This window comes from Aphelocoma coerulescens, unplaced genomic scaffold, assembly GCF_041296385.1.
Source record: "Aphelocoma coerulescens isolate FSJ_1873_10779 unplaced genomic scaffold, UR_Acoe_1.0 HiC_scaffold_138, whole genome shotgun sequence".
NCBI classification, from domain to species: Eukaryota; Metazoa; Chordata; class Aves; order Passeriformes; family Corvidae; genus Aphelocoma; species Aphelocoma coerulescens.
Genome location: NW_027183491.1, coordinates 228,795 through 242,183, shown reverse-complemented (window position 1 = coordinate 242,183; position 13,389 = coordinate 228,795). Strand labels below are relative to the sequence as shown.

Genomic DNA, 13,389 nt, shown 5'->3' with positions numbered 1-13,389 from the left:
TTGGGTCAGCATTGGTTCAAACGGGGGCAGATTTGAGACAGAGAGTGAAGAGCTGGGTCAAGGGCTGAGGTTTGGGGCAAAGAGCTGGGGTTTGGGGTCTGGTGGGGACCAAGCCATGGGGGCAGGCCCAAAACGAAGACAACGTCCAGTATCACCAAAATGAGCACCAATATTCCAATCAGAACCAGCAGTTTTGGCACAGAAATAGGCGGCGGAATCCTCGTCCCTGAGGCTGTTCATGGTCAGCGTCACCGAGCTCTGCCCGTTGTCCCTGGAGATCCTGAACTGGCCCTGCACCGCGGGCGCGTATCTGGTGTAACCACCACTGTTGGTGATCCACGCAACGTATTCCAGCGCCTGCCCGGGTTTCTGGCGGATCCAGGCCATGCTGTAACTCCTGAAGGTGAATCCAGATCCGCGGCAGAGGAGGCGCAGGGACCCCCTGGGGGGCTGGAGGTCCCCCCCGGACTCCAGCAGGGTCACAGCCGCCCAGAGCCCTGCGGGAAAAAGGGGAGATGGGGATGGGCAAAGCTCAACCACCGACCCAAATCCCAACTCTTGGACCCCACATCTCCATTGGGGACCCCAAATCCTGACTCTTGGCCCAAAATTGTGACCCTTGCACCTCCCCATCCTCCTCCTCCTCCTCCTTCTCCTCGTGGCCCTCCCAGGTGGGTCCCGGCCAGGTCCGGAGCGCGACGCCCACCCCGGGACACGCCCGGATCCGGCGCCTCATCCCCATCTCCCCTTTTTCCCGCAGGGCTCTGGGCGGCCGTGACCCTGCTGGAGTCCGGGGGGGACCTCCAGCCCCCCGGGGGGTCCCTGAGCCTCCTCTGCCGCGCATCTGGGTTTGACTTCAGCAAATTTGGGATGAATTGGATCCGCCAGAAACCCGGGCAGGGGCTGGAATTCGTCGCGAGTATCACCAGCAGTGGTGGCAGCACCTACTACGCGCCGTCGGTGCAGGGCCGGTTCACGATCTCCAGGGACAACGGGCAGAGCTCGGTGACGCTGACCATGAACAGCCTCAGGGACGAGGATTCCGCCACCTATTTCTGTGCCAAGGATGCTGCTGCTTGGGTTGTTGCTGGTGCTGGTTATGGTTTTGCTGCTGCTTATCACGGTCTTTCCGGTGCTTGGGGTGGTTCTGGGCTGTCCCCTGTGTCCGGGTCCCCACCTGTCCCCACACCGCAGATCCTTTCCCAAAACCTCATCCAAGCATTGTCCCTGTTCTTGACCATTTGTGCCAGGCTTGGGCCGGTTCCAACTCAATTCTCAACCAGCCTCCAGTCCTGGCCCCACATCATGACGTTGTTCTTCCAGTTTGGCTCAACTGGTCAAGATCTGGGGCCAGTGCTTGAGACATTGGTCAGTGGCGGCGACGTGTGGGGACAGAGAGACCGGACCCGTGCCAAAGGCACCAGCACCAGCAGCACCGCTCGTACGATAATCCTTGGCACAGAAATAGGTGGCGGAATCCTCGTCCCTGAGGCTGTTCATGGTCAGCGTCACCGAGCTCTGCCCGTTGTCCCTGGAGATCGTGAACCGGTCCTTGACGGACGGCGCGTAGCCGGTCCAGCCACCATTGCTGCTGATACTCGCGACCCGTTCCAGCGCCTGCCCGGGTTTCTGGCGGATCCAATTTATCCCAAATTGGCTGAAGTCAAACCCAGATCCGCGGCAGAGGAGGCGCAGGGACCCCCCGGGGGGCTGGAGGTCCCCCCCGGACTCCAGCAGGGTCACGGCCGCCCGGAGCCCTGCGGGAAAAAGGGGAGATGGGGATGGGCAAAGCTCAACCACCAACCCAAATCCCGACTCTTGGACCCCACATCTCCATTGGGGACCTCAAATCCTGACTCTTGGCCCCAAATTGTCACCCTTGCACCTCCCCATCCTCCTCCTTGTCCTCGTGGCCCTCCCAGGTGGGTCCCGGCCGCCTCCGGAGCGTGACGCCCACCCCGGGACACGGCCGGATCCGGCGCCTCATCCCCATCTCCCCTTTTTCCCGCAGGGCTCCGGGCGGCCGTGACCCTGCTGGAGTCCGGGGGGGACCTCCAGCCCCCCGGGGGGTCCCTGACCCTCCTCTGCCGCGCATCTGGGTTCACCTTCAGCAAATTCGGGATGGTCTGGATCTGCCAGAAAAACGGGCAGGGGCTGGAATGGGTCGCAGGTATCAACAGCGATGGCAGCACCACCAACTACGCGCCGTCGGTGCAGGGCCGGTTCACGATCTCCAGGGACAACGGGCAGAGCTCGGTGACGCTGACCATGAACAGCCTCAGGGACGAGGATTCCGCCACCTATTTCTGTGCCAAACGTGCTTATGCTGCTGCTTATGCTGATGGTGCTGGTGATGTTGGCAGTGTTGATAATGCAGCTGAGGGCAGCGTCACGGCCCCCATGAAGGGTCTTTAAAATCTCCAAACCCCCAGATCCTTCCCCAAAATCTCAGCCCTTGCCCTCCAATCTCAGCCCTTTGCCCCAAACTCCCCCACTGCTGCCCCAACTTTCCGCTTCCTCCGCACTTTTGACCTTTTGGCCCAAATCTTCGCCTCTCCCTCCAACTCGCACTCTTTGCCCAGAGCCACCATGGCAACCTCAGCCTTTCAGCCCAGATTTCCGCTCCCGGCCCTTGCGGCCCCAGAGTTCCCCGGGCTCGGCCCCACATCTCAGCCATGGCCACCGAACCTTCCCTCCCGGCAGCCGATCCCGAGGGTTTTCCACCCAAATCCGCGCGAGCGGTGAAGAGCTGGGGCCAAGAGGTGAGACCTGGGCTCACGGGCGGAGGTTTGGGGCAGAACCAGTCCCGAGCTGGGACACGTGGACAAGAAGCGGGTCAGGGGCTGGGGTTTGGGGCAAGGACCTGGGGTTTGGGGAGCGGTGGGGACCCGGCCACGGGGGAGAGCCCAGAACCACCCCAAGCACCAGCATAAACACGATAAGCAGCCCAACCAGCCCAAGCAGATTTGGCGCAGAAATAGGTGGCGGAATCCTCGTCCCTGAGGCTGTTCATGGTCAGCGTCAGCGAGCTCTGCCCGTTGTCCCTGGAGATCGTGAACCGGCCCTGCACCGACGGCTCGTACACAGTGTAACTACCATCATCGTCGATCCCAGCAACGTATTCCAGCGCCTGCCCTGGTTTCTGGCGGATCCAGAGAAACCCGAACTGGCTGAAGTCAAACCCAGATCCGCGGCAGAGGAGGCGCAGGGACCCCCCGGGGGGCTGGAGGTTCCCCCCGGACTCCAGCAGGGTCACGGCCGCCCGGAGCCCTGCGGGAAAAAGGGGAGATGGGGATGAGGCGCCGGATCCGGCCGTGTCCCGGGGTGGGCGTCGCGCTCCGGAGGCGGCCGGGACCCACCTGGGAGGGCCACCAGGAGTAGGAGGAGGAGGATGGGGAGGTGCAAGGGCCACAATTTGGGGCCAAGAGTCAGGATTTGGGGTCCCCAATGGAGATGTGGGGCCAAGAGTCGGGATTTGGGTCGGTGGTTGAGCTTTGCCCATCCCCATCTCCCCTTTTTCCCGCAGGGCTCCGGGCGGCCGTGACCCTGCTGGAGTCCGGGGGGGACCTCCAGCCCCCCGGGGGGTCCCTGCGCCTCCTCTGCCGCGCCTCCGGCTTCGACTTCAGCCAATTTGCGATGTTCTGGATCCGCCAGAAACCCGGGCAGGCGCTGGAATACGTCGCAGGGATCAAAAGCGATGGCAGCACCGACTACGCGCCGTCGGTGCGGGGCCGGTTCGCGATCTCCAGGGACAACGGGCAGAGCTCGGTGACGCTGACCATGAACAGCCTCAGGGACGAGGATTCCGCCGCCTATTTCTGTGCCAAACGCTTTAACAGTGCTTGGGGTGCTGCTGCTCCTGCTGGTTTTGGTCGCCGTGCTCCTCCTGGCCCTGCCCCCCACGCTGGGTCCCCGCCTGTCCCCCGTGCCCAGATCCCGCCGGCTCACCATGCCCAGGGCTGGAAAAGCCCCTTGAGCCCCCCCAGCCCACCCCGAGCCCGGTCCCCAGAGGGTCCCAGCCCTGAGCACTCAGTGCCACCTCCAGGCCTGGGGACTCCAAACCTGCCCCGGCCGGAGCCCCCTTTCCATGGGGAAATTCCTCCCGATGTCCACCCCGGCACAGCCGGACCCGCCGTGTCCAGCTGCCCGTGCCGAGCCCTCCCCACTCCCACCCAGCCCCTCCCCCACCTCGGGAAATTCCCCCGGGGGCACTCGGGGCCCTCGCCCAGGGCGGGGACGGAGCCACGGAACAGCCCCGGGCCCGGCCCAGGGTGGGGACAGAGGGGCGAGGGCTGGGCCAGGGGAGGGATCTGGGGAGAGGGTCTGGGCTGTGGGGCCGGCTGGGGACAGCGGTGGGGCGGGGGGGTCAAAACCATGAACAGCAGCACCAGGCCAACCACCAGCACATCTGGTGCAGAAATAGGCGGCGGAATCCTCGTCCCTGAGGCTGTTCATGGTCAGCGTCACCGAGCTCTGCCCGTTGTCCCTGGAGATCGTGAACCGGCCCTGCACCGATGGCGCGTAGTTGGTGAAACTACCATCGTTGTTGATCCTGGCAACGTATTCCAGCCCCTGCCCGGGTTTCTGGCGCATCCAGCCCATCCCAAATTCGCTGAAGTCGAAGCCAGATCCACGGCAGCGGAGGCTCAGGGACCCCCCGGGGGGCTGGAGGTCCCCCCCGGACTCCAGCAGGGTCACGGCCGCCCGGAGCCCTGCAGGAAAAAGGGGAGATGGGGATGAGGCGCCGGATCCGGCCGTGTCCCGGGGTGGGCGTCGCGCTCCGGACCCGGCCGGGACCCACCTGGGAGGGCCACGAGGAGAAAGAGGACGAGGAGCGGGATGGAGCTCGAAGCCATGGCCAGGATTTGCCGGGTGTTTCCCCAAAACTTGAGTGGTTCAGCCCCAGAATCGGAATTGGCTCCAAAACTCAACCGATGGCCCCAAATCTGGACTTTGTTCCTCAAGAGTTTTCTCCGATTCTCAAGATTTGGGGCCAACGGTCAAGATTTGGGTCAATGGTTGTGATTTGGGGTCAGTGTTTGTGATTTGGGGTCAGTGGTTGAGATTTTGGATTCAATGTTTGAGATTTGGGGTCAACAGTCGAGATTTGGGGTCAATGGTTGTGATTTGGGGTCAGAGGTTGAGATTTTGGGGTCAGACGTTGAGATTTGGGGCCAACGGTTGAGATTTGGGTCAATGGTTTTGATTTGGGGTCAGAGGTTGAGATTTTGGGGTCAGACGTTGAGATTTGGGGTCAGTGGTTGAGATTTGGGGCCAACAGTTGAGATTTGGGGCTGAACCAGTCCAAGCTTGGGAGAAGGGTCAAGGGTTGAGGTTTGGGGGCATTTGCCCCGAATCTTGACCAGTTTTGACTCAAATTTCACCTTTAGTCCCAAATCTTGACCATTTAACCCCCAAATTTCAACTTTTTGCCCCAAATCTCCAACATTTCCCCTTCAAACTTTGTCACTGGTTAAAATTTGAGGCCGACAGATGAAATTTGGGGTAAAACCAGTTGAAATCTGTGGAAAAACGTTGACTTTTGGGGGAGGAACCTTCGAGGTCTGGGGTAAAAGGTCCAAATTTGGTGAAAAAGTGGAGGTTTGGGTCTGAAAATGGATTTTTAACCCCAAAGGAATTAATTGTTCGCATTAATTAAGGGTTTTTTGGGGTTAAATTGAGTTTGAACCCAAATATATTCAATTATTAGCCCTAATAAAGGTAATTATTACTACCCCCAATTAACAGATTGGGGCATAAACTTCAATATTAACCTGATTAGAGTTAATTATTAGCCCTGATAAAATTAATTACTCATATTAAATCAGGGTTTTTCGGCGGGGCTGAACCGCTTTTTAACCCTGATTGCCAGCCCTAGTAACCCTAATTAACCACCCCAATTACAGTCCTGCCCTTAACGAGCCCCCCGAGCAGGTGCCGAGAGCAGCAGCTGCACCGAAAGCGGCGAAAGCGAAACTCGGGGCCTAAATTTGGGGCCGAAAAAGGCCTTTTTGGGACTTTCCGGGGCGGTTTGGGGAAGTCCCCAAAGGGGCGTTTCTGGCCCCAAAATGGGGCGGCTCCGGCGGGGCCGGGAAAGAGAAAAGCCAGAGCTGGAGGGGGTTGGGGAAAGGCCGAGTTCGGGTTCATTTCGTCTTGATTTTATTAATTTTCTATCGATTTCAATTATTTTTATTGCTTTTCATGACTTTTAAAATGGGGTTTTATTCCATTTATGGGGTTTCGGCGATTTATTTATTTTAATTAATAGTTTTCATTGTTTTCGTTAGTTTTCCTTAATGTTTGGTGCATTTATTGTTTTATCGCTGTTTATTGATGTTATTGAATAATATTAATTATTATTATTGATGATTTTTATTTACAGGATTTTATTAATTTTCTTGCTCTCGCTTCTTATTTCCTTTATTTTTCAGTGATTTCTGTCCGTATTTATTAATTTCCCTTGATATTTATTAATTTAGATTGACATTTCTTAACTTTAATTACTTTATACGTTTCCCAATAATTTTTATTCTGATTAATTTCATTATTTTACCTCAGTTGATCAAATTAATTGCGCTCCGGGATTATTGATTCTCATTCTTATTATTTTTCACTCATTTCAGGTTACATTTATTAAGTTCATCATTTATAACTTAAAAATAATTTTATTAGGTTTAATTAATAGCTGTTATTTTTCTTTTTATCAACTTCATTGCCTCGAAAATAGCTTTTTCTCCTATTATTAACTGTATTTTCTTTTATTAATTTCATTTTCTATTTTTAATTGCATTTTATCCTTGATTTAATCCTGATCATGATTTTAGGGTAAATTAATTACTTGTCAATTGTGTGACTTTATCAATACCATTTTTGTAAGTTCCTATTATTATTAGTTTCCATTCAAATTTTCATTTAATTAACAATTAATTACTTTTATAATTAATACAAAAACTTTTGTTTAGTTGAGGTTAATTAATAACTTTAATTATTTTTATATTTCTGCTTTTATTTTGGTTTCGAATCTTCGTATTTTATCCTTCCAATGTTTTACCGGATTCTTTTATCATTAATGTTTATTAACATCTATTACAGTTAATTACATTTAATAGGCTTTATTAATTGTTATTAATAAATCCTCTGGTTTCAATAACGAAATAAATAATTTCGTTTTGCCCTTGGTTTTCTTTATTATTTTGATTTTTTTGCCTTTGGAATTGTTGGGAGATTTTTGTGATAAAGTGAAACAGAATTAAATGGAATTAAATGGAATTAAATAACTCGAATAAAACGGGAAAAATCGGAAAAAATTAAAATGATATAAAATAAAATGGAAAATGAGGTAAAATATTTGGATTTTATTTTATTTTGTTTTATTTTATTTATTTATTTTTGTTTCATCTTTAATAGGAATAAAAAAATGGATTAAAAATATTTAATTATATTAAAAATAAAAGGAAAATAAAATGATAAAATAATAAAATTATTTCATATAAATGACGCATAATTCACTTATATAAATGACATTACGTTTATTTAGATTATGTGTCTTACAAATTAACACACTAAAAGGAAATGGAATAAAAGAAAATAAATGGAATTAAGAGGAAAAGTTGAATAAATAAAATAAAAAACGAATAATAAAATTAATAATAAATAAAATTAAAATTAAAATAAACTTAAAATGCAATAAAATAATATAAATGGAAGAAAATAAAGGAAATAAAAGAAAAAAAGTGAAGAAATTAAATAAAAGTGAAATGAAATAAAAATAATGGGAAATAAAGGGAATAAATAAGAGAATAAGTGGAATTAATAATTGGAATAGAAGAAAAGGAAATGGATCAACAAAGGGAATAAAAGAAAATAAGTGGAAGGATTAAAATGGAATAAAAATCATTAAAAAAATAAAACAAATTAAAATAAAATAAAAATAACATAACATAAAATAAAATAAAATAAAATAAAATAAAATAAAATAAAATAAAATAAAATAAAATAAAATAAAATAAAATAAACAGAAAATAAACAGAAAATAGACAAAATAGAGAGAGGAAATCCGTGCAAATCGAAGATGAAATAAAAGAAATAAAAATAAATTAATGCAGAAAAATTTATTAAATCAAGGAAATAAATTAAAATAAATGGAATAAAGTAAAATGAGTTAAAGGAACTTGTTATACTCCATGAAATAAACTCCCAAAATTCTATAAAACCAAAGAAATACAGAAGAATTGCAAAAAAAAAAAAAGAAAAAAAAAAAAAAAAGAAAAAGAAATAAAATAAATAAAATTAAATTTATATTAATTGAAATTAAATTAATTACATTAAATAAATCTCAATTAGACTCAATAAAACATCAATAAACTTCAATTAAACAAACTAAAACCGGTGAAATAAAAGCCCGAACGCCGAGAAATCAACTCAATAAGGATAAAATATCAAATAAATTAATTGTAATTAAAAAATAATAAAAATACCCCTCCCCAAAAGGTCCCAAACGCTCCATTTTTGCCCTTCCCCCCCCCCTCAGCAACGGGCGCTGATTGGCCGAGAGGAGCGGGCGGGAACCAATCAGCGGCGTGCGCGGGAAGCGCGCGCTGCCGGCGCCTGATCTGCCCGGCAACGCGCTCTGATTGGCCCAGGGGCGCAGCCGGCAGCCAATCAGCGGGGTTGGCGGGAAGCGCAGCCTGGGGGGGTGGGGGGGGGGCAAATCCGCCCTGCGACGGCTTCTGATTGGCCCAGAGGCGCCGCGGGGGAACCAATCAGCGGCCGAGACCCCCCGAATCCCCGCCCCGGCTTCCTCTTTAGGGCCCCCCCCAGCCCCCTCAGAGACCCCAGAACTCCCAAATGCCCCCAAAATCGCCCCAAACCGCCTCCAACACCCCCAAACCCCCTCACAGACCCCAAAATCTCCCTCCAGGACCCCCCCACAGCCCCCTCAGAGACCCCAGAACTCCCAAATGCCCCCAAAATCCCCCCAAACCGCCTCCAACACCCCCAAAACCCCTCACAGACCCCAAAATCTCCCTCCAGGACCCCCCCACAGCCCCCTCAGAGACCCCAGAACTCCCAAATGCCCCCAAAATCCCCCCAAACCGCCTCCAACACCCCCAAACCCCCTCACAGACCCCAAAATCTCCCTCCAGGACCCCCCAAAACCCCTCAGAGACCCCAAAATCTCCCTCCAGGACCCCTCAAAACCCCTCAGAGACCCCAAATTCCCCTCAGAACCCCCCTCCAGAAACCCCCCAAAACTCCCAAATGCCCCCAAAATCCCCCCAAACGGCCTCCAAGACCCCCCAAACCCCTCACAGACCCCAAAATCTCCCTCCAGGACCCCCCCCAGCCCCCTCAGAGACCCCAAAACTCCCAAATGCCCCCAAAATCCCCCCAAACCGCCTCCAAGACCCCCAAAACCCCTCACGGACCCCAAAATCTCCCTCCAGGACCCCCCAAAACCCCTCAGAGACCCCAAAATCTCCCTCCAGGACCCCTCAAAACCCCTCAGAGACCCTCAATTCCCCTCAGAACCCCCCTCCAGAAACCCCCCAAAACCCTTAAAGGATCCCCCAAAACTCCCAAATGCCCCCAAAATCCCCCCAAACCCCCTCCAAGACCCCCCACACCCCTCAGAGACCCCAAATCCCCCCAAAATCCCCTCAGAGACCCCTCAAAACCCCCAAAATCCTCCCCAAAGCCCCTAAAGGACCCCCAAATTCCCTCAGAGACCCCCAAATTTCCCCCAAACCCCCTCCAGGAGCCCCCAAACCCCCCTAAATCCTCCCCAAAGCCTCTAAAGGACCCCCAAAATCCCCTCAGAGAGCCCCAAAATGCCCCCAAAATCCCCTCAACCCCCCCGAATCCTCCCCCAGCACCCTAAACTCCCCTAAATCCCCCCAAAACCCCTCAGAGCCACCAAATCCCCCCCCAAAACCCTCAGGGACCCCCCTCAAACCCACTCGACTCCCCTCAGATCCCCCCAAACCTCCTTCAGGATCCCCCAAACCCCCCCGAGAGACCCCAAAATCCCCCCCAAATCCCCTAAAACTCCGTTAAACAGCCAAATCCCCCAAGACTCCCCCCAGAAAACCCCAAATCCACCCAAAATCCCCCCAAAATCTCCCATAATCCCTCCCAAGGCACCCCAAAATCTCCCAAAATCCCTCCAAATCCCCTAAAACTCCCCCCAGAAAACCCCAAATCCACCCCAAATCCCCCCAAAGTCTCCCAAAATCCCTCCAAAGCCACCCCAAATCCCCCCAAAATCTCCCAAAATCCCTCCAAATCCCCCAAAACTCCCCCCAGAAAACCCCAAATCCACCCCAAATCCCCCCAAAATCTCCCAAAATCCCTCCAAATCCCCTAAAACTCCCCCCAGAAAACCCCAAATCCACCCCAAATCCCCCCAAAGTCTCCCAAAATCCCTCCAAACCCCCCCCCAAACCCTCCTGGGATCCCCCAAATCCTCCCCAAAATTCCCCTCAAGCCCCCCAAACCCCATCGAGGACCCCCAAACCTCCCCCAAAAGCCCCCAAATTCCTCAAAATCTCCCCAAAACCCTCCTGGGACCCCTCCAAAATCCCCCAAATTCCCCCCAAGCCCCCAAGTCCCCCTCCCCCCCCCCAGTCCCATTCAGGACCCCCAAATCCCCCCCAAAATACCCCAAATCCCCCCCCAAACCCCCCCAAATTCCGCCCCTCCCCTCGCGGTGACGTCACCCCTGTCGCGACAGGCGCCCCCTCCCCCCCGTGACGTCATTTCCCGACCCTCGGCCATGGCCGAGCCCGGAGGTGCGGAAAGGACCCGAAATCGCCGGGATTCGCCCCAAAAATCCCGGGATGGGAGGGGGAGAGGGGGACTGGGGGGAAAACCCGGGAATTTTGGGAGGGGGGAAACCGGGATTTTGGGGGGGAAACCCGGGATTTTGGGGGAGTTTGGGTGGGAAAAGAGGGTTTGGGGGAAAAAAGGGGGTTTGGGGGGAAAAAAGGGGATTTTGGGGGGGATCTGGTTGGGAAAAAGGGGTTTTGGGGGTAAAAAAGGCGGATTGGGGGGGGATTGAGGGGGAAAAGGGGATTTTTTGGGGGGGAGGAAAAGGGGATTTGGGGGCAAAAGTGGGATTTTTGGGGGCGTGGCAGGGGAAAAAGGGGGTTTGGGGGGAAAAAGGGGGATTTTGGGGGAGGAAAAAGGAGAATTTTTGGGGGCAAAAAGGGGAATTTGGAGGGGCTTGAGGGGAAAAATGGATTATTTTTAGGGGGGGAGGGGAAAGGGAGGTTTGAGGAGGATTTTTGGGGGAGAAAAAGGAGGATTTGGGCTGAAAAGGGGATTTTTTGTGGCGAAAAGGGATTTGGGGGGGGGGAAGGGGGATTTGGTTGGGGAAAAAAGGGGATTTTTGGGGATAAAAAGGGGGATTTGGGGTGTTTGAGGGGGGTTTGGAGGGAAAAGGGATTTTTTTGGGGAAAAGGGAAGTTTGGAAGGGGATTTAGGGGGGGAAATGGGGATTTTGGGGGGAGAATGGGGATTTTGGGGGGAAAATGGGGATTTTTGGAGAAAAAGGTATTTTGGGGAGGGGAAAGAAGGATTTGAGGGTGTTTGAGGGGATTTGGTTGAAAAAAAGGAGCTTTTGGGGGAATCATGGGGAATTCAGGGGGATAACAGTAATTTGGGGGGGATACTTGGCATATTTTGGGGAATATGCTTTTTTTGGGGGATTAATGTCATTTTTGGGGGGAAAAACGTAGCTTTAGGGGCCGGTTATGATTTTTGGATGGGAATTTTGGTGGCGTTCTGGAGGATAATGGGAATTCTGGGTGAAATGCGATAATTCTGGGGCAAACGACGACAGGTTTGGGGTAGTGACGACAAACTTGGGGTGAGAAATGCCAATTTTGGGGAGGGTAAACCCGATTCTGCGGGGAACAACAGCAATTTTGGGGTGAAAAGTGGTGATTTTGAGGCGAACGATGACGATTTGTGGCCGAAGCTTTTATTTTGGGGACAAATAACAGCAAGTTGTGGGTGAATAACCACGGTTTTGGGGCAGCAGTGGAAGTTTTGGGGTGAATTATGGTAACTTTTGATGGAAAAAAATGCTGATTGTGGACAAAACAACGGCGATTTCGGGCTGAAAAGCGTCGATTTTGAGGTTTCGCCACCCTAACCTCCCTCTCTCTCTCCCCCCCTCCCCCAGCCCCCGCCGCCCCCTCCCCGTCCTCCCCGCTGGCCCCCTCCCCTCCCCCGCCCATGGCGCCGCCCGCGCCGGCGCCGCCGGAGCTGCGGCTGATCCTGGAGGAGCTGCGGCAGCTGCACCAGCGCCAGCTGCTCCAGATGCAGCTGACCCAGGACATCTGCCGCCAGCTGCTGCTCCTGGGGGCGCTGGAGCCGCCGCGGCCGCCCCAGAAGCCCCCCCCGGGCCCCCACTTCCTGCTCTTCCCGCCTTTCCCCAAGCCGCAGCGCTCCGGCATCGCCGTGGCCTTGGCGTCCACGCTGGGCTCCATGACGTCGTTGGCGTCCACGTTGGGGTCGTCGTTGGGGTCGACGTCGTCGTTGGGCTCGGCGGCGGCGTTGGGGTCGGCGTTGGGTTCTTCGTCATCGTTGGGGTCTTCGTTGGGTTCGAGGTCAACGTTGGGTTCTTCGCCATCGTTGGGTTCAACGTTGGGTTCGAGGTCAACGTTGGGGTCAACGTTGGGTTCTTCGCCATCGTTGGGTTCAACGTTGGGTTCGAGGTCAACGTTGGGGTCAACGTTGGGTTCGTCGCCATCGTTGGGTTCAACGTTGGGTTCGAGGTCAACGTTGGGGTCAACGTTGGGTTCGTCGCCACCGTTGGGTTCAACATTGGGTTCGAGGTCAACGTTGGGGTCAACGTTGGGTTCGTCGCCACCGTTGGCCCCGGCGTTGCCGCCGTTGGGTTCCCCGTCGCCGCTGGCCCCGCGGCCGGCCCCGCCGCGCCCCCCGAGCGCCGCGGGGCCCCGGCACGGCTGCGGGTTCTGCGGGAAGCCGTTCGGCAGCGCCAGCGCGCGGCAGATCCACCTGCGCTCGCACACGGGCGAGCGGCCGTTCCGCTGCGACCTCTGCGGCGGCCGCTTCACCACCCGCGGCAACCTCAAGGTGCACCTGCGGCGGCACCGCGAGAGGGGCCCGGCGCCGCGCCGGGGGGACGGAGACGGCGGCGGGGGAGCGCCGAGGGCGGAGGTGAGGGGGCGAGCGGTCAGTGGGTCAGCACTGGGGGTCCGTGGGTTAAGGGAGGGGGACGATGGTCAAGGGCGGGGTTGTGGTTGAGGTGAGGGGTTGATGGGTCAGCGGGGGGTCAGTGGGGGGTCAGTGTTGGGGGCAGCGGGTCACGGTTAGGGCCGGTGGTCAGTGGGGACGGACAGGTCAAGGCCGGGTCAAGAG

General features: G+C 53.4%; 2 gene segments (V, D, J or C); one reads left to right on the top strand and one right to left on the bottom strand.

The window, feature by feature from the left end:
• Nucleotides 1-2,836: 2,836 nt before the first annotated feature.
• LOC138100699 (Ig heavy chain V region 6.96-like) lies at nt 2,837-3,378 on the bottom strand (the record flags this gene model as incomplete). The annotated part of the segment is given in 2 exon segments: nt 2,837-3,270; nt 3,360-3,378. Coding segments are annotated over 2 exon segments (453 nt in total), but the record flags the coding sequence as incomplete, so codon positions are not given.
• Nucleotides 3,379-3,453: 75 nt separating this feature from the next.
• On the top strand, nt 3,454-4,025 carry LOC138100698 (Ig heavy chain V region 914-like). The segment is given in 2 exon segments: nt 3,454-3,847; nt 3,934-4,025. Coding segments are annotated over 2 exon segments (486 nt in total).
• Nucleotides 4,026-13,389: the final 9,364 nt, after the last annotated feature.